Genomic DNA, 20,257 nt, shown 5'->3' with positions numbered 1-20,257 from the left:
GCTTATAGTATTTCTGGAGTGCTTGCTATGTGATGTTATGTGCATGAAGGATGTAGCATAGTGTCACGGTAACCTTGGTCCTCCTGATGTTTCATGTGGCAGAGGTTAGTTCGTGAGCCCCAGAACCTGGAGCACTGGCTGGACTATGGTGCCTTCTGCCTCCTAACTGAAGACAATATCAAAGCACAGGAGTGTTTTCGAAAAGCCCTTTCCCTGAACCAGAATCATATCCAGAGGTATGGTTGGAAGGGAGAGGAATGAGTAGGAGCAGATAAGCTTCTGTGTGCGTTTGCCCTGGTTCCTGCAACATGGGCCATGTGGTCAATCATGCTGGTGGTCTCTTCTCAGCTTGTTGCTGTGTGGTGTCCTGGCTGTCCTGATGGAGAACTATGAGCAGGCAGAAGTTTTCTTTGAAGATGCTACTTGCTTGGAACCGACCAATGTTGTAGCCTGGACTTTACTTGGTTTGATACTTTCCTATGATACAAATGTATCTTCTTTCATTAGAAGATTTTTCCTTTCTCCTTCCATTCTTTAATGGCTCATCATGTAATTCTTAAACTTTGGTAGAAGTGTGGGAAATTTAAATGAAATGTTGTCATTCTTCAGTATTTGATAGTGGGAAATTAGTCACCTTTGTTTCAACGTCTTTTTTTATTCAGGCTTATACTATGAAATTCAAAATAATGATATTCGAATGGAAATGGCATTTCATGAAGCCTCCAAACAGCTTCAGGCACGAGTTCTTCAGGCACAAGTCACGAAGCAGAAGAGCACCGGTACTATAGAGTATGTTGAAGAAGGAGGGAAAGCAGAATCCAGCTTAGGTCCTTGGGGAGTTACCAATGTTTCTTCTACAGCAGCCCTCAAAGTGGAAGCCCCCACAGGTAGGACCAGGGAGATGGTGTGTGGCTATTGGAAAAATTACTGGCCTCATGAGTAGGCTCTGGCACATAGTAGGTACTCAGTAAATAGTTGTGAAATGAATGAGAAAGTGGAGTTTTGAGTTGTTCCAGGGCTACCAGGCAACAGTCCTTCTAAACATTTCCTCATTCATGTGACTGAAAGTCGGAAATTTCTACTGTTGTTGCTTGTCAATTTTTTGAGACTTAAAATTTTTGAGAATTTAACATCTCTATGTATCCCTAAAAGGGGTATCATTTTAGCAGATTCTTTTCCCCCTCACTCACTTCCCCAGGATCTAAAGTCTCAGTCTTGTGATTGTAAAATTTTTAAATTTATTTAATCACTTTTTTTCCCTGTTTTTCACTGACATTCTCCTTTCCTCCACTTAAGGAAATCATTCTAATGTGTTTAAGTTGTGTGTTTTTGTGTGTTTCTTGCATATGTTATTTTGTTTATAAGTTATTACACTTATTAACACAAAATTGTTATTTTGTGTACATGTATTTTCAACAGTTTAGGGTATAATGAATATTTCATAAACTGCACATATTTAATGTGTACAATTTGAAAAGTTTTGACACGTGAACACATCCATGGAAACATCACCACAGTTAATATAATGAACATATCTGAAAACTCCAAAACTTTCTTTGTGCCCATTTGTAATCTCTTTCTCCCATCCAAGTACTCAACAGGTCTGACCCTGATCAGATGAGATCTGGCACATTCAGGGTGGTGTGGCTGTAGACTGTAATCTCTTTCTCTTGCCCCTGTTTCCATATAACCACCAATCAACTTTCTGTTACTATGGATGAGTTTGCATATGTTAGACTTTTACTTATTTATTTATGGCTGCCCTGGGTCTTCATTAATGTGTGCAAGCCTTCTCTAGTTACAGCGAGTGGGGACAACTGCTCTTTGCCGTGGTGTGTGGGCTTCTCACTGTGGTGGCCTCTCTCATTGCAGAGCAAGGGCTCTAGGGGTATGGGCTTAGCTGTGGATCACAGGCCCAGCTGCTTCGCCGAATGTGGGATCTTCCCAGACCAGGGATCCAACCTGTGTCCTCTGCATTGGCAGGCAGATTCTTAACCACTGGGGATGTCCCAATTTTAGAATTAAGAAGAATTACACAGTATATACTGTTTTTTTGTCTGACTTTTTGCACTTCAGTTAGTCAGTCAGCTCAATCACTCAGTCATGTCCGACTCTGCGACTCCATGACTGCAGCACGCCAGGCCTCCCTGTCCATCACCAACTCCCGGAGTTCACCCAAACCCAAGTCAGTTGAGTCAGTGATGCCATCCAACCATCTCATCCTCTGTCGTCCCCTTCTTCTCCTGCCTTCAGTCTTTCCCAGCATCGGGGTCTTTTCATGAGTCAGCTCTTCACATCAGGTGGCCAGAGTATTAGAGTTTCAGCTTCAGCATCAGTCCTTCCAATGAACATTCAGGACCTATTTCCTTTAGGTTGGATTGCTAGGATCTCCTTGCAGTCCAAGGGACTCTCAAGAGTCTTCTCCAACACCACAGTTCAAAAGCATCAATTCTTCGGCACTCAGCTTTCTTTATAGTCCAACTCTCACATCCGTATATGACTGCTAGAAAAACCATAGCCTTGACTAGACAGACCTTTGTTGGCAAAGTAATGTCTCTGCTTTTTAATACGCTGTCTAGGTTGGTCATAACTTTCCTTCCAAGGAGTAAGTGTCTTTTTATTTCATGGGTGTAGTCACCATCTGCAGTGATTTTGGAGCCCAAGAAAATAAAGTCTGCCACTGTTTCCACTGTTTCCCCATCTATTTGCCATGAAGTGATGGGAACGGGTGCCTTGATCTTCGTTTTCTGAATGTTGAGCTTTAAGCCAGCTTTTTCACTCTCCTCTTTCACGTTCATCAAGAGACTCTTTAGCTCTTCTTCACTTTCTGCCATAAGGGTGATGTCATCTGCATATCTGAGGTTATTGATATTTTTCCTGGCAATCTTGATTCCAGCTTGTGCTTCATCCAGCCCAGTTTTTCTCATGATGTACTCTGCATATAAGTTAAATAAGCAGGGTGACAATATACAGCCTTGACGTACTCCTTTTCCTATTTGAAACCAGTCTGTTGTTCCAATTCTAACTGTTGCTTCCTGACCTGCATATAGGTTTCTCAAGAGGCAGGTCAGGTGGTCTGGTAGTCCCATGTCTTTCAGAATTTTCCATAGTTTATTGTGATCCACACAGTCAAAGACTTTGGCATAGTCAATAAAGCAGAAATAGATGTTTTTCTGGAACTCTCTTGCTTTTTCGATGATCCAGCAGATGTTGGCAATTTCATTTCTGGTTCCTCTGGCTTTTCTAAAACCAGCTTGAACATCTGGAAGTTCACGGTTTATGTATTGCTGAAGCCTGGCTTGTAGAATTTTGAGCATTACTTTGCTAGCGTGTGAGATGAGTGCAATTGTGCGGTAGTTTGAGCATTCTTTGGCATTGCCTTCCTTTGGGATTGGAATGAAAACTGACCTTTTTCAGTCCTGTGGCCTCTGCTGAGTTTTCCAAATTTGCTGGCATATTGAGGGCAGCAGTTTCGCAGCATCATCTTTTAGGATTGGAAATAGTCCAACTGGAATTCTATCACCTCCACTAGCTTTGTTCGTAGTGATGCTTCCTAAGTCCCACTTGACTTCACATTTAGGATGTCTGGCTCTAGGTGAGCGATCACACCATCATGATTATCTGGGTCATGAAGATCTTTTTGTACAGTTCTTCTGTGTATTCTTGCCACCTCTTCTTAATATCTTTGGCTTCTGTTAGGTCCCTACCATTTCTGTCCTTTATTGAGCCCATCTTTGCATGAAATGTTCCCTTGGAATCTCTAATCTTTCTCATTCTCTGGTCTTTCTCATTCTGTTGTTTTCCTCTATTTCTTTGCATTGATCACTGAGGAAGGCTTTTTTTTTTTTTTTATCTCTCCTTGCTATTCTTTGGAACTCTGCAATCAAATGGGTATATCTTTCCTTTTCTCCTTTGCTTTTGGCTTCTCTTCTTTCCTCAGCTATTTGTAAGGCCTCCTCAGACAGCCATTTTCCTTTTTTCATTTCTTTTTCTTCAGAATGGTCTTGCTCCTTGTCTCCTGTACAACGTCACGAACCTCCATCCATAGTTCATCAGGCACTCTGTCTATCAGATCTCGTCCCTTAAATCCATTTCTCACTTCCACTGTATAATTGTTAGCGATTTGATTTAGGTCATACCTGAATGGTCTAGTGGTTTTCCCCACTTTCTCCAATTAAGTCTGAATTTGGCAATAAGGAGTTCATGATCTGAGCCACAGTCAGCTCCCGGTCTTGTTTTTGCTGACTGTATAGAGCTTCTCCATCTTTGGCTGCAAAGAATATAAGCGATCTGATTTCAATATTGACCATCTGGTGATGTCCATGTGTAGAGTCTTCTCTTGTGTTGTTGGAAGAGGGTGTTTGCTATGACCAGTGTGTTCTCTTGGCAGAACTCTATTAGCCTTTGCCCTGCTTCATTCTGTACTCCAAGGCCAAATTTGCCTATTACTTCAGGTGTTTCTTGACTTCCTACTTTTGCATTCCAGTCCCCTATAATGAAAAGGACATCTTTTTTTGGGTGTTAGTTCTAGAAGGCCTTGTAGGTCTTCATAGAACCGTATAACTTCAGCTTCTTCAGCATTACTGGTCGGGGCATAGACTTACATTACCGTAATATTGAATGGTTTGCCTTGTAAAAGAATAGAGATCATTGTATTGTTTTTGAGACTGCATCCAAGTACTGCATTTTGGAGTCTTGTTGACTATGATGGCTACTCCATTTCTTCTAAGGGATTCTTGCCCACAGTAGTCGATTTAATGGTCATCTGAGTTAAATTCACCCATTCCAGTCCATTTTAGTTCGCTGATTCCTAAAATGTCGACATTCACTCTTGCCATCTCCTGTTTGACCACTTCCAGTTTGCCTTGATTCATGGACCTAACATTCCAGGTTCCTATGCAATATTGCTCTTTATAGCATCAGACCTTGGTTTCATCACCAGTGACATCCACAACTGGGTGTTCTTTTTGTTTTGGCTCCATCTCTTCATTCTTTCTGGAGTTAATTCTCCACTGAGCTCCATTATTAGCATATTGGGCACCTATTGACCTGGGGAGTTCATCTTTCAATGTCCTATCTTTTTGCCTTTTCATACTGTTCATGGGGCTCTCTAGGCAGGAATACTGAAGTGGTTTGCCATTCCCTTCTGCAGTGGACCACATTTTGTCAGAACTCTCCACCATGACCCATCTGTCTTGGGTGGCCCTACATGGCATGACTCATAATTTCATTGAGTTAGACAAGACTGTGGTCCATATGATTAGATTGGTTAGTTTTCTGGTGGTTTTCATTCTGTCTGCCCTCTGATGGAGAAGCATAAGAGGCTTATGAAAGCTTCCTGATGGGATAGACTGACTGAGGGGAATACTGGGTCTTGTTCTGATGGGCGGGGCCGTGCTCAGTAAATCTTTAATCCAGTTTTGATTATTTTGAGACTCAAACATGTTGTTGCCCATATCAGTAGTTCATCCTTTTTTATCGCTAAATAATATCCTGATGTATGGAGATACCACACTGTATTTATTTAATTACCTGTTGATATATATTTGGGCTGTTTCTAGTTTGGGACTGTTAAAGTTGCTGTGGATATTGTGTACAAATTTTTAGATAGACATGGACTCTCATTCTTTTGGATAAATACTTATTATTATTTTTTATCACAAAGTTGTGTCTGATTCTTTGCAACCCCATGGAATGCAGCATGCCAGGCTTCCTTGTCCTTCACCATCTCCCAGCATTTGCTCAGACTCATGTCCATTGAGTCAGTGATACCATCCAACCATCTCATCCTCTGTCGCCCCTGATACTGGGAAAGATTGAAGGCAGGAGGGAAAGAGGATGAGATGGATAAATACTTAGAAGTTGAATAGCTGGGACTGTTCAACTTAGAAATTGAATATCTGGGTTATCTAGCCATATGTTTTTTAATTTTCTAATATATGAGAATTTTTCCAGATATACTTGTTTCTTACTTCTAATTTAACTTAATAGTGGTTAGAAAATGTACTTTACATGATTTGAATCCTTCTACTTGTTTTATGGTCTAGTGTTTAATCTGACTTGATCCATGTACACTTGAAAAGAGTGTATATTCTGCTGTTGCTGAGTGGAGTGTTCTATAAAGTGAGTTTAATTAGTTGATTGTGTTGTTCAGCTCTGCAAATGCTTTGTGGTTTTGTGCCTTTGAAGTTTTGTTTAAATAGTTCTTCCTACCTCAAGTCACATTTTCTTCGATTAACTTTATAATATTAGTTTTACATTTACATGTTTAATCTATCCAGATTCCATCTTTGAGTGTGATGCTAGGTGGGAACTAGTTTCATTCCACGTAGAGAGATAATTTTCTCAAAAGCATCTGTTAAACAATCATCTTTTATCATTTGATTTAAGGTGTACATGTCTCTGAGCTCTAAGTTCTGATTTGTCTGATCTTAAAGCAACATCACACTCTGTATTGCTGTGGTGTTACACTGTGCCTTGGTTTCTGGCACATGAGGTTTTCCCATTTACTTGCCTTTTGTATACCTGATTTACCTGTTCATGAATCTTTATTCACCTATATGAATTTTATAGTGAGTTTATCAAGTATGTTAAAAATCCAGTTGGACATTTTATTTTGACTGTATTGAATTTATAAATTAATTTAGGGATAATAGACATCTGTGCTTCTGTGCTTGGTCGCTCAGTCATGTCCAACTCTTTGCGACCCCATGGACTGTAGCCTGCTAGGTTCTTGCCTGGAAAATCTGGGAATACTAGAGAGGGGTTGCCATGCCCTCCTCCAGGGGATCTTCCCAACCCAGAAATCAAACCCAGGTCTCAAGCATTGCAGGTGGATTCTTTACCGTCTGAGCCAACAGGGGACTCCAGTAGACACCTGCGTATTATTAACCATTCTATCCAAGTGTGGAGAATCTCTCCATTTACTCTGGTCATCTTCTGGGTTCTTTTATTAAAGTTTTTAACATTTTTTCCCCAGTGAGGCCCTGTTTAAGTAATTCATAGTTGTTTTATTGATTGCATTGCTATCATAATAGTATCTTATTTTAATTATTTTCTCCTTTTATCTATTAGTATAGTGAACAACATACTTAATATTTATTTTCTAGTTGGTTATTGCTGGTATTTTTTAATGTATGCTATTGATTTTCTACATTTTAGTGTATACTATTGTTTTGTAGATTTGACTTGTATATGATAATCTAATTTGACTCATTTTTTTAAAATAGGGAGCTTAGTTTATTTATTTCTTTATTTTCAGCAGTGCTGAGTCTTCGTTACTATGCGGGCTTTTCTCTAGTTGCGGAGAGTGAGGGCCACTCTCTGGTTGAGGGCAGAGTTCTCATTGCAGTGGCTTTTTTTATGGCAGAGCACGGGCTCCAGGGCATGCAGGTTCAGTAGTTGCGGCACTTGGGCTCTAGAGCAGAGGCTCAGTAGTGGCGCACAGGCTTGGTTGCTCCTTGGCATGTAGGATCCTCCTGGACCAGAGATGGAACCTGGGTCTTCTGCACTGGCAGGAGGATTCTCCACCACTGAGCCACCACGGAAGCCCGTAATTTGACTCTTATTGATTCAGATAGATTATTACTTCTATTGTTTTTTCCAGATATGATTATTATGTCATCTGCCAATAGTGATAGTGTTACCTTTGCTTCCCAATTCTCATACTGCTCACCTCTTTTTATTATTTACAGTAATATGTTGTAGTTGTAGTGTTCAGCCTTGTCTTCTTTCCCTAAGGGGAATGAGTTTAAAGTTTGTCTGTTAAATCTAAAATATGGTTTAAGATTTTTCTTAAAAAAAAAACAAAACCTTTACAGAATTAAGAAGTCTCTTATGTTCTTAATTTCCAAAGTTTTTTTCATTAATAAGTATTGATCCTTATCAGATTCTTTTTCTGCATCAATTAAAAAAAACTATTTTCTCCTTTTATCTATTAGTATAGTGAACAACATTGATAGATTTCTTTTATATTTAACAATCCTCACAATAATTGAATAAATACTGCTTGATCATAATGTATTAATTTTTAATATACCTTTTGATTTGAATAGCTAACTCTTTATTTTGGATCTTTGCATCTGTATTCATAAATGAAAGCCTATAATTTTTTTTGTCTAGTTTTATGATCCAGATTAATAAGTACCTTTTGTTCTTTTGCTTTTAGTGTTTAATGTATTTGTATTTTATATTTATTAGAGTTATTCATGGCATTTTCTACTTTTTTTGCATTTTCTACTTTTTAGAGTTTGTCAATTTCATCTAGGTTTAAAAAATTCATTAGAAGGACATGTTTTTTCATATTAATATATTATTTTTATACAGACTTTATTTTTTAGAGCAGTTTAAGTTTCTAAGGTTGTGTCTTGTTCTTTTATTGATAACATATTCAGCTATCTCTTCATTTCCCCATTCTCTGTTTACTTCTGTGTGTTAGATAGGTCGGTTGGCTACATTTCCCAGTCTTGAAGAAGTGCCTTATATAGGAGATGTCCAGTGGGGTCCAGCAGGGCACTCTTCTCAGGTCACCAGAGGTATACACTCTAGAAGTATCCCTCTTCTCTTGTGGCAAGGTGAACTTTATGGGCATGCTGGTAAGCAGGACTGGCCCCTGGCCCAATTGTCCATGAGGCTGTGCCTCATGTGGTGACTGAGGGCCCACTGGATGGCACAGTATCTTTCTGTGTGGTTGGTTGTGCATCCCCGAGGGACTCAAGGCTGGTGCCAGTCCACTGGTGGGCAAGTCCATGTCCCCAAACAGCTGTTCTTGAGCTCCAGGGGAGCTCACGGCTTTGCCAACCCACTGGTGAGTGGGGTCGATTCCCAGTGGTAATAGGCCAAAGGAAAGATTCTAAAATGGCATTTGCTAGTACCAATGTTATTGTGGTAGAAATGCTTCAAAAATGGCTGTTTCACCAGTGTCTGCATCCCTAGAGGGAGTACCAGTTAACTTCTGCCACTCCAGAAGGTTCTCCAAGATCAGCAAGAGGGTCTGACCCGGGCTCCTTTCAAGTTAATGCCTCTGCGCTGAGACATGGAGCATGTGACATTTTGTGGATGCCCTTTGAGTGGAGTATCTATTTCCTATAGTCCTTTGCCTCTTCTTATCCTAAGCCCCACTGGTTTTCAAAGCCAGATGTTCTGGGGGCTTGTCTTCCTGATGCAGAATCCCTAGGCTGGGGAGCCTGATATAGGGCTTAAACCCCTTGCTCCTCGGGGAGGACCTCTATGATGGCGATATTCCTCTTGTTTGTGGATCACCAAACTGAGAGTGTGGATCCTGACTATACCATGTGCCCATCCCTCCTACCATCTCATTGTGGTTCCTTTTTGTCTTTAGTGTGGAAAACATTTTCTTCTAGTCTCTGTCATTTTCATAGATAAAGACAGCTGTTCTATAAGTGGTTGTAAATTTGGTGTATCCATGGGAGGTGGTGAGTTCAGGGTCTTCCTACTCTGCTATTTTGGCCACTTCCAGTTTCTTTTTTTTCCTTAAGATCATCATGTCTCGATGATCAGTCTGCATATTTAACCAGTCTCTTTTTCCTGAAATGCATATTGGATTACCTCCATCTCTAATAGTTTGGGTTTCCTTCTCTTTCTTGTTCTGCCTACAACGTGGGAGACCCGGATTCAATCCCTGGGTCGGGAAGATCCCCTGGAGAAGGAAATAGCAACCCACTCCAGTACTCTTGCCTGGAAAATCCCATGGATGGAAGAGCCTGGTAGGCTACAGTCCTGACGCAACTTAGCGACTTCACTTCACTTTCTTGTTATATCCATTAGGTGTAATCATTTCCCACTAATACTGCCTTCCTTTCTAAGAGCTCACCTCCCCTCACAGTTTCTATTTCACTTCTCATAACTCTCAAATGTCTGTCTTTAATGCTGACGCCCCTCCAGAGTCCAGCAGTGGATTTTCCCACTAGTTAACTCATCTCCTCATATGGGAACCTGACTGCATTGTTATATTAGGCACCCAAGCTCGTGATCTCAGAGTCAGTCCTGCTTCTTCTTGCTTGCTTACTTGACCTTCCCCGTATCCTTATATCAAATTGATTTCCCAGACCAGTTGATTTTCTTTCGAAATGCTCTCTGCACCATCCCTTTATATTTCCACTGCTATCCATTACCAATATCCAGAGCATTATAACAGCCTCATTACAGACTTCTTCATCAACATTTTTTTCTCCTTGCTGCATAGTACTGCTAGAGTAATCTTCATAAAATACCACTTTAATCCTCTGATTTTTCTGCTCAAACTCTTCACTGTAACCCTCTTCTTTTTCTTATAGAAGAAAACTCCTAGCATTCAGATATCAATACAGTCTAGCCCCTAACCTCCCTTTCCTTAATTTTTGCTATGCAATCCTCAGTACCCATTAAAATAATTAGCTTGCTACTCCCAAGCTTTAGCCCCTACCTCTTTACCTGTCCAACTTTTACCTATTTTCCAAAGCCATATCTTTTTCTCTAGCTGAGAGTGACCTCTTCTAAGTCAGAGCCAGTTGGCATTGATCATTTCCTAACTGGCATTGCTTTTTATTTTTATTCCTAAAACATGTATTTATGTGAGAGGCAGCATGGTATGTTTAAGAGCTTCAGGAAATTAACTTTTCTGTGGTTCACTTTGTTTAATGGAACATAACAAACATATCTCATAGTGTTGTGAAAAATAAATAAAACTATGCATTACAGTCCTTATGTTCAAATACAGTCATGTTCAAATAGAGCTACTTTATATGATGATGATGGTGATGATTTTTGAATAATGAGATAAAATAGAATTCTTGTCCTTAAGGAGTTTTAATATTTTCTAAAACTATGTTAATATTCTCCTTTGGATTCTTGAGATTCTAGGTTTGGCATATAGCTTTTGCAATAGGTATTTGACACTATCCGGACTTGGCTTACAGCAGCTTTGGACTAGGGAGTCACAGTGACAGGAGCTGTGCTGTCAGTGGGGCTTGTACTCTTTAAATTAATCAGAAACATAAAAGTCTGCAGAACAGTGTTTCTTTCCATGAAATATTTAGGGGATATGTATGCTCTGGAAGTTACTTGTATTTTATCTCCTTTTATAATAAAATTTTTTCACTGTATTTGTCTTTCATTTTTTACATTATGAAAATATGATAACACATTTATAGGAGACTTGAAAATGCAGAACAGAGTTACATGTAGTTCCACTATATATTACAATTACTTTTTAAAGTAGGTAAATTAAGAGTTTTAGCTGGAGTTTCAATATCAAGCTCTCAAAAATTAACAGAATGAATATACAGAGAAATAGAAGGATGTAGTAGACCTGAAAAGCACTATAAACCAATTCGACATAATTAAGATTTACACAATTTTCATATAACAATAGGATACAAATTCTATTCAAGTTCCCATAGACTATAAACTATGAAGACATTGGAACACATCCAGGGATATAAGACCAGGTGCAAAAATTTCATGGTCTAAATATACTGAAATCATGCATTCTGTTCTCTTTTCACTGTGGTATTATGTTAGAGATCAATATCAAAATATATTTGAAAATAACCCACATATTTTCAAGTATAATATGACATTTAGCAAGAGAGATATTTGACTTAGGTATTGAGAGCCTCAACAAAATTAGAAGACTCAAAAAACACAGAGGGTGGTTGCAGAGAAGAAAGTGTTTGAATGAGAAATTAATATCAAAGATACTTTAAAAATCTCATTTTGGGTAAGTTAAATGTCAAAATTATTTGTAACAGAATAAAAGTGAAAAGAGAATTTACCAGAATTTGTTGTACACTGAAGCTGCTCAATGCAATTAAATACAATGTGGAGTCTTGAATGAACTATGAAAAGAAATAATGGACACTAGCAAAAGATTTTGTGAAATTTGAACAAAATCTTACTTTAATAATACTGTATCACATGTTAACTTCTTGTTTTTTTACAACATAGTATTTCTTTATAATTTTCAGAATTGGATTAGAAGTTTCAAGCCTCGTTCAAATTTTTTCCTATAATAAACATTTAAATATTAATACAGTTTAGGAAGGTGTTTTTTTTCTCATTAAAATATAATCTTTTTTAGGGCTAGGAGCTCCATTATCCATTCTAGATGAATTTCTTGATGAATCCTCTCAACTGCAGTCTGATTCACATGAACCCATTTTGTCTGTACAATGTCAGGATCCAGCTACCAGCCAAAAAGCATCCAACATATTTATCAAGGAAACAGGATCAAAAAAAGGTAACTAGAATAAAGATTTCTGCTTGAAAGAAGGGCATAAACAAAGTAGACAATGATAAAGACTCTTATGACGACCAAAATGGCAGTCTCGTTTGAAGTTGATTGGCTTATCTGTTATGCTAAATTCCTTCATATGAGGCTAGTCTCTGAAATCTAATCTCAGTAGTGCCACTCTTTCACTTTTAGCTCAGAGAAATAGCCAACAGATCTACGACTTTCTAACAGTGAATTTTCATGTTTGGAATATCTGAAGGTTCAAAGTATCTAGAAATCTGTTTCACATTCAAGAAGATCTGAATACTTTTTTTGGCCAGAGAGGGGGTGGGTGCATGCTGTCCAATGTGTGGGATCTTAGTTCCCTGACGAGGGATTGAACTCATGCTTCCTGCAGTGGAAGGGTAGAATCTCAACCACTGGACTGCCAGGGAAATCGCAGGAAGATCTGAATTTTAAAAAAAAAACAAAAAAACTTTCATTTCAGTCAACTTGTATTTGGAACCATCAGTAGACTAACCTTGAGAACCTGTGAGATCTCTTTGGGGGTCATTGTTGTAGAATAATCTATTGCTTTCAAGATTATACTTTCTCTCTTGTAATTGAGTAGAATACTCTCCCTTCTATGTGTCTGAGCTTCTGAATTTTTTCTTTATATCTAATTGTCTATTATTTTAATATCATATTTTCAGAAGCCCTAAAATCTCAAGAGTCATCAACTTGTCTGCATTCCACCCCTTATAGCGTTTCCCAAACTCCTACCACCATTTTCATGGAGACCATACGCTTCTTGATGAAAGTCAATGCTGTGCAGGTAAGAATATTTGGAATAGGGCAAGTAGAGGGAAAGATTTTAATGAACTACTTATTCTGTTCTGCTGCTGCTGCTGCTGAGTCGCTTCAGTCGTGCCCGACTCTGTGTGACCCCATAGACGGCAGCCCAGCAGGCTCCCTCGTCCCTGGGATTCTCCAGGCAAGAACAATGTAGTGGGTTGCCATTTCCTTCTCCAATGCATGAAAGTGAAAAGTGAAAGTGAAGTTGCTCAGTCGTGTCCGACTCTTAGCGACCCCATGGACTGCAGCCTACCAGGCTCCTCTGTCCATGGGATTTTCCAGGCAAGAGTACTGGAGTGGGGTGCCATTGCCTTCTCCAATGCATGAAAGTGAAAAGTGAAAGTGAAGTTGCTCAGTCGTGTCCGACTCTTAGCGACCCCATGGACTGCAGCCTACCAGGCTCCTCTGTCCATGGGATTTTCCAGGCAAGAGTACTGGAGTGGGGTGCCATTGCCTTCTCCCTATTCTATTATAGTGGTGTCTTTGCTAGTTTAAATGTGTATGATGCAGAAATCAAGCATGTTTCTAAGAGCACACTGTAGGCCTAATGGTATAAACATCCAAATCTGAACTCCTCTCTGTGGAAAGCGTTAGCAGACCTCACTGCCAGTCTGCTCCCTATAGAACATCAGCAAAGCAAAGTCAGACTCTGAGCTGTGTAGCCTGGTGTTACTTTAATATGGGAACTCATATTATGTGAGCGTTAGGGATTCACAGGAGCCTAAGCACACCCTTCTTTCCTTCCAGATTCTGAACCAATTGAAACTATTACACAGTGCTATTGAGGGATAAAAATATTAATTTTTTATTGGTAAAACTGGGCTGGATATGTGATTGATCCCAGATCTGACTTAGCCATGCAATCATAGGTGGAAGAGCTTGAGAGTTGTAGTCTCCTCCCAGAGAAGAAGAGCATCCTGCAAGGTCGACCTACCGCATAGGCAGTGAGAAGCATACCCATGAAGCAAGCAGTAAGAGAGAGAGCAAGACTCAGGAGCCAAGAGAGCTGGCCCTCAATCTGTAGAGTGCATGCCCCACTGAGGGTGGGCAAACTCAAGAAAGGGCAAGAATTACAAACTCATTGAGAGTGGACCACATAAAACAGGAGCCTTTAATATACTAACCATTCACAGTAGAGAAACAGGCTTTCTGTCTCCCTAATTAGATGAATCACTTCCCCCCATATCCAAGAGCCTGAATGCAGATAGAGGAAAGAGCTGCAGAACCTTCTCCTGTGTTTTCCTAACCAGGTATTAATGTCAGTGGAAGTTTCTGTGTTATAGGCTGGGATGAGAACAGAGGGAGAAGAAGGGTTTCCCTTCTACCTAGCAAGTACATATGAGTTTGTCAAATTTGCAGGCCTTAAATCATATTAAAAACAAAGACTAGCCCAAAGTGTAACTGGTGAATATAACCAATGTTTGAGAGTATGTCAGAAACAGACATTATGTTTCTAAGATCCCAAATCTACAATTTTAGAAAGGGAAGTTTTGCCTCATTCTGAGTTTCCTTGTAAACACAAATGCCTGAACATTTACCTTATATGTTAATTTGGTGGTTGATGAAATGCCTATGTATGCTACGCAGCAGGCTAAAACTCGTCTAGTGTGACGAGCAAGACCAGGATTGTATAGTACTACAGGTAATTAATTTGGAAATATTTCTACATGAATAGCTCTTAATGGAACCATGATATGCTGAATGTTCATAACTCACCTCTAACCTTTTGAAATCGATAATCATCTCATTCTATAATATGCTCTTTATTATTTATTATCAGAGACATAATCTTCAACCATGAGAGCTGTGGAACTGACACAGTGCAGTCATTTACATGTTTCTTATCATCTGATTTTTCCTTGCAGTACGTACACAGAGTGCTTGCCCATGAGCTACTGTGCCCTCATGGAGGCCCCAGCTGTGAGTATTATTTGGTGCTGGCCCAAACACACCTTCTCAAGAAGGACTTTGCTAAAGCAGAGGAATACCTTCAACAAGCAGCCCAGATGGACTACCTGGTAATTACTTTTGCTAGAGCATCTTAAATTTATTTTGGAGAAGGGACAAGCAGTTAAGTCATTTTATCTGATTTCCTCCCATTTGTTTTTCTTACTTAATCATGACTTTTACAAAGGCCAGAGAAAAGATAAGGACAGCTCTTTAGCAGACAGCTTATCTACTTCAATTTTCCTCAACTTCTGCTTTCTCTTTGTGAACACTGTCATGGTTATGCTTGAACGTTTTCTTAATATTTACCCGAAGGACAAAATGACTTTGAAGAATGAGAGGGCAGTCCTAGAGCAGTATTTCCCAGTGCAACTGAATGGCCCTTTTTCTAATTTGCAAAAACACACGGACTTCATTTAAATCAAAATGTTAGACAAAAATCATTAATATGCTTTTAAATACTATCTCATCCCCTGTGCTGCTTGTTCTTCACTTTCTCAGAACCCTAATGTCTGGGGCGTGAAGGGTCATCTCTATTTTCTGAGTGGAAATCATGTGGAGGCCAAGGCATGCTATGAGCGAACCATCAGTTTTGTAGTGGATGCTTCTGAAATGCACTTTATCTTCCTGCGCCTGGGGCAAATATACCTGGAAGAGAAAGAGGTGAGGAATAGAGGATGGGGAATAACTGGTCATGGTCTGGGACCTGATTAACATTAGCATTCTTCTTTGAGGACTAAAAAATAGTAATATGATAATGATACTTTTACATCCAAAGGTAAAGTGACTTGCTCAATATCAGATAACCAGTGATTAATAGAAGTAGAATTCAAACACAGGCAGTCTAATATTCAGTTCAGTTCAGTTGCTCAGTTGTAGCCGACTCTTTGCGACCCCATGGACTGCAGCACCCCAGGCCTCCCTGTCCATCACTAACTCCTGGATCTTACTCCAACTTATGTCCATCGAGTTGTTGATACTATCCAACCATCTCATCCTCTGTCGTCCCCTTCTCCTCCTGCCTTCAATCTTTCCCAGCATCAGGGTCTTTTCAAATGAGTCAATTCTTCACATCAGGTGGCCAAAGTACTGGAGTTTCAGCTTCAGCATCAGTCCTTCCAATAAATATTCTGCAAAAAAACATTTATAAAGGATATACTGCTTTGTAATAAAATAAAAATACTGTGAAAAAAATACTGAGAAAAAACATTTACAAAGGATACACTGCTAAAGGACTGCTATCCAGAATATACAAAGAATTCTTAAAACTGAACAATAAGAACATTAAGAACAACAGTTCTTTAAGAAAACAATATTTAAGAAAAGGGCCAAAGACCTTAACAAACAAAATACAGATGAAATACAAAAGAAAGAAGGGACCTGCCTGATGGTCCAGTACTTAGGACTCCATGCTTCCACTGGAGGGGTGCAGATTTGATCCCTGGTCAGGGGACTAAGATCCTGCATGCCACACAGTGTGGCCAAAAAATTTAATGAAAGAAGAAATACAGATGGAAAACAAACACATGAAAAGATGCTCCACATCATCTATCATTAGGGAAATGAAAATTAAAACAGTAACGACCCTGGGGAAGGAAATGGCACCCCACTCCAGTACTCCTGCCTGGAGAATCCTATGGATGGAGGAGCCTGGTGGGCTACAGTCCACGGGGTCACAAAGAGTCGGACATGACTGAGCGACTTAACTTTCAACAAGCATACAAAATGTGTTGTATGAAAGTAGGGAGACATGCTAATTAAAATTAAAACATCATTAAAAAAAAAAAAACAGTAACGAAATATAACTATACACCAAAATGGCACATTGACATTGCCAAACGCTGCTAAGGATGTGGGAGCAACAGGAATTCTCTTTCATTGCTGGTGGCAATGCAAAATGATATAGCTACTTTGTAAGACAGTTTGGCAATTCCTAACAAAATCAAAAATATTTTTACCCTATGATCAGCAGTTATGCTCCTTATATTTACATAATGAAGTTGAAAACTCATCTCCACACCAAAGCCTGCACTTGGATGTTCATAGTAGCTTTATTCATAATGGCCAAAACTTGGATACAACCAAGATGTTTTTCAGTAGGTGAATGGATAAATAATCTGTGGTATAGCCAGATAATAGAATATTATGCAGTGCTAAAAAGCTATCAAGCTGTCAGGCTATGAAAAAACAAAAGGAGCTTAAATGCTTTATTTAGTGAAAAAATCAAATGTGCGCAAGCTAGGCGGTGCATGATTCCAACTGTATGATATTCTGGAAGAGGTAAAACCATGGTGACAGTAAAGGTGTCAGTGATTTCCGGGGACTGGAGGAAGGAGAGTGATGAATAGATGAAGCATAGAGGGTTTTAAGGGCAGTGAAAATACTCTAATGATGGAAAAATGTCACCCGTTTGTCCAAACCCATAGAATGTACAACACCAAGAGTGTACCCTGAGGACAACCGTGGACTTTAGGTGATGATGATACGTCAGTGTAGGTTCATTAGTTGTAACAAAGATAGCCCTCTGGTGGAGGATATTGCTAATGGGAGAGCCTATGCATGTGTGGGGACTGGGGTAATTGGAAAATCTCTATATTTTCAGTTTTGCTGTGAAGATAAAACTTCCCTTAAAAAGTTGTAATGTGAGTCCTTAATGATCCAAGGACTCATCTAACTTAGACTGGTGTGGAGTGTTAATACAATTACAGAAGCCCCATGGTTATTCTGGCAATGCAGTATTTAAAGCTTCTAGAGAAACAACAGCTTAGTGGTGCTTTCTTTCTACAGTATGAAAAGGCAAAGAAAACCTACTTGCAAGCCTGTAAGAGATCACCTTCATGCCTTACCTGGCTAGGACTGGGAATCGCCTGTTATCGGGTAAGAGTATGAGGTATTGAGACTAGCCTGTGCATACAGCTGACCTTGACTCCTTGGCCTTCCAGGCATCCATGGGGTTTGAATGATGGTGGGAAGGCTATCAGGGCAATCTTCTCTAATAAAAAGCTGCTCTTCAAAGCTGTTCAGTAGAAAACTGAAGTTCAATCTGAACTACAAAAATAAAATGTTCTTTAAAAATCTCACAAAAACTAGAGTGTGAAGCTATATAATAAAAAAAATTAATGTTATTTGGTACATAAGCTCGTAATTTTATGATGTTACCTGTAAGAGAAAAGTGATATAAGATGTGAAGAATCTACTCAATTAAAGAAGCTAATTGATACTTATTAAGCTCTGTGGCCCTTCTATATTCGGGAAAAGTTGCTACAGCTTCTGGTAGATCTTCTGTTCCTCTGCCACTGAAAACTCTTTAGTCACCCTTCCCTCCTTTCCTCTAATCTTTGAAAGAGGCATGCATTCTCCTGTTCTGGTCTAACTCCTTCGTGCGTGTTTGTGGTCTTTCTCTCTCCTTTTCTCCTAATCCCTAACTTTATTAATATTTTCTTTTTTTTTATTTACATCGTTAAGCTTTCCTTCTCACTCAGCTCTTTCCATGTACTTTCCTCCTTCTTCAACAACAACCACCTCCCTGGTTGTTACCCTTAACCAAAAGAGTGTTTATGTGCCTTGATTCCTATCCATCATTGCTGTTTTGTTTTTTAAATCATAAAAGTAAAATATGATCATTATAGAAAATATAGATGATACACAATATGAAGAAAACATGAAAGTATTCTTAATCCCGCCACTGATGATAACCAATGATGTTAACATTTGAATGCAATTTCCTCCAGTCTTTTTCGGTACATATATGGTGCTAGTGGTAAAGAATCTGCCTGCCAGTGCAGGAGACACACGAGACACAGGTTTGATCCCTGGGTTGGGAAGATCCCCTGGAGGAGGGCACGGCAACGCACTCCAATATTCTTGCTTGGAGAATCCCATGGACAGAGGAGCCTGGTGGGCTATAGTCCATGGGGTTGCAAATAGTTGGACATGACTGAAGTGACTTAGCACGGAAGTAATTTTAATGTATAAGATTGTAAATAATATATTTGCTGCCTTGTAATCTTTTTTCTACTTGACAATATAGCATTGGTACTTTCTCACATCATCAAATAGTCTAAAACATGAATTTCGATAACTGTGTAGTATTCCCTGGTTTGGATGAATAAGTAAGATTACCATGTAATTTATCATATAAACCTGGACTTTTAAGAATGTAAAGGGCAATATTAATAATTACACTGGGATATAGCCAACTGGGACTTATATAGAAGCTGTGTGCCCTCGGTTCCACCTTCCCAGAAAGGATGTAAAACAACTGTTGGTGTTAAAAACCAAACAGCACTTTCGAAAGTACAAGAAACCAGCTATATAAACTAGTCAGCATAAATCATGCTTCTGTTTAAGTAGCATGAAAATATTTTTATTGATATAGAAATTCAGAAAAACTTGTGTTAAGCCCTACTGCTAAGATGTCCAAGTAATCTCTGCCCGCAATGAGTGTTTCAGGCATAGTTATACTGTATCTACGTGTGGGTATATCACAATTTACTTGACCAGCCACTTAGTATTGGACTTGTCATTAGTTTCTACAACTGTTATAAATAAAGCAGGAATAAACATTCTTAGACATAAATCTCTGTGCTTAATTCTGTTATTTCCTTAGGATATATTCATAGAGAATGTAGAAAAATGTTAGTCTTTATACTGTCAACTCGTGTTCTAGAAAGGCTATATACTGATTTTTACTCTGCCAGGTATGAGAATCCATTTTACTGTTAACTTCATCAACAATGGGCGTTATCTTTTGCCAATTTGATATGTATCTTTTTTTCTGGCTGTGCCGCACAGATTGTAGGATCTTAATCCCCTGACCAGGGATTAAACATGGGCCCTTAGCAGTGACAGCATGGAGTCCTAACCACTGGACCACTGGGGAATCCCACTATGTATCTTAATTTACATTTTCATCACTAAAGAAGTTGAAATCATGTGATACAAGTATTTCTTTACTTGTAAATTATATGTTCATTTCCTAGGTTGCATTTACCCTTCACTTCCTTGCAGTTGGATGTATAACCCTAACACTTGGCTGAAACTTCTCTGACAAGGACCACATATAACTTCCTAATTGCCAAATGCAGTAGACTCTTAGATGAATTCTCTGTGACACTTAACCTGGTGACTGCTAACTTCTTGAAGCCCTCTCCTCCATTGACTTCCACAAGGGTGTCCTTCTCAGCCATTTTGCTGACTCCTGGTCTTTTACCCACCACAATTGTTGGGTCCTCCTGGGTTCTA

The 20,257-nt window shown here is 39.2% G+C and overlaps 1 protein-coding gene across 1 annotated transcript in view; it reads left to right on the top strand.

The window, feature by feature from the left end:
* CFAP70 (cilia and flagella associated protein 70) overlaps window positions 1–20,257 on the top strand; it is an 83,440-nt gene that overhangs the window by 54,677 nt on the left and 8,506 nt on the right. The window contains exons 18-25 of the mRNA XM_027530681.1: window positions 103–236; window positions 349–464; window positions 663–887; window positions 12,080–12,238; window positions 12,925–13,046; window positions 14,932–15,084; window positions 15,515–15,676; window positions 17,801–17,890. Coding sequence (XP_027386482.1) covers window positions 103–236; window positions 349–464; window positions 663–887; window positions 12,080–12,238; window positions 12,925–13,046; window positions 14,932–15,084; window positions 15,515–15,676; window positions 17,801–17,890 — 1,161 coding nt within the window. The remainder of the gene's footprint in view (window positions 1–102; window positions 237–348; window positions 465–662; window positions 888–12,079; window positions 12,239–12,924; window positions 13,047–14,931; window positions 15,085–15,514; window positions 15,677–17,800; window positions 17,891–20,257) is intronic.

The sequence above is a fragment of the Bos indicus x Bos taurus genome, chromosome 28 (assembly GCF_003369695.1).
Source record: "Bos indicus x Bos taurus breed Angus x Brahman F1 hybrid chromosome 28, Bos_hybrid_MaternalHap_v2.0, whole genome shotgun sequence".
Classification (NCBI taxonomy): Eukaryota; Metazoa; Chordata; class Mammalia; order Artiodactyla; family Bovidae; genus Bos; species Bos indicus x Bos taurus.
Note: the sequence above shows the minus strand (reverse complement) of the source record. Positions and strands in the feature narration are given on the sequence as shown.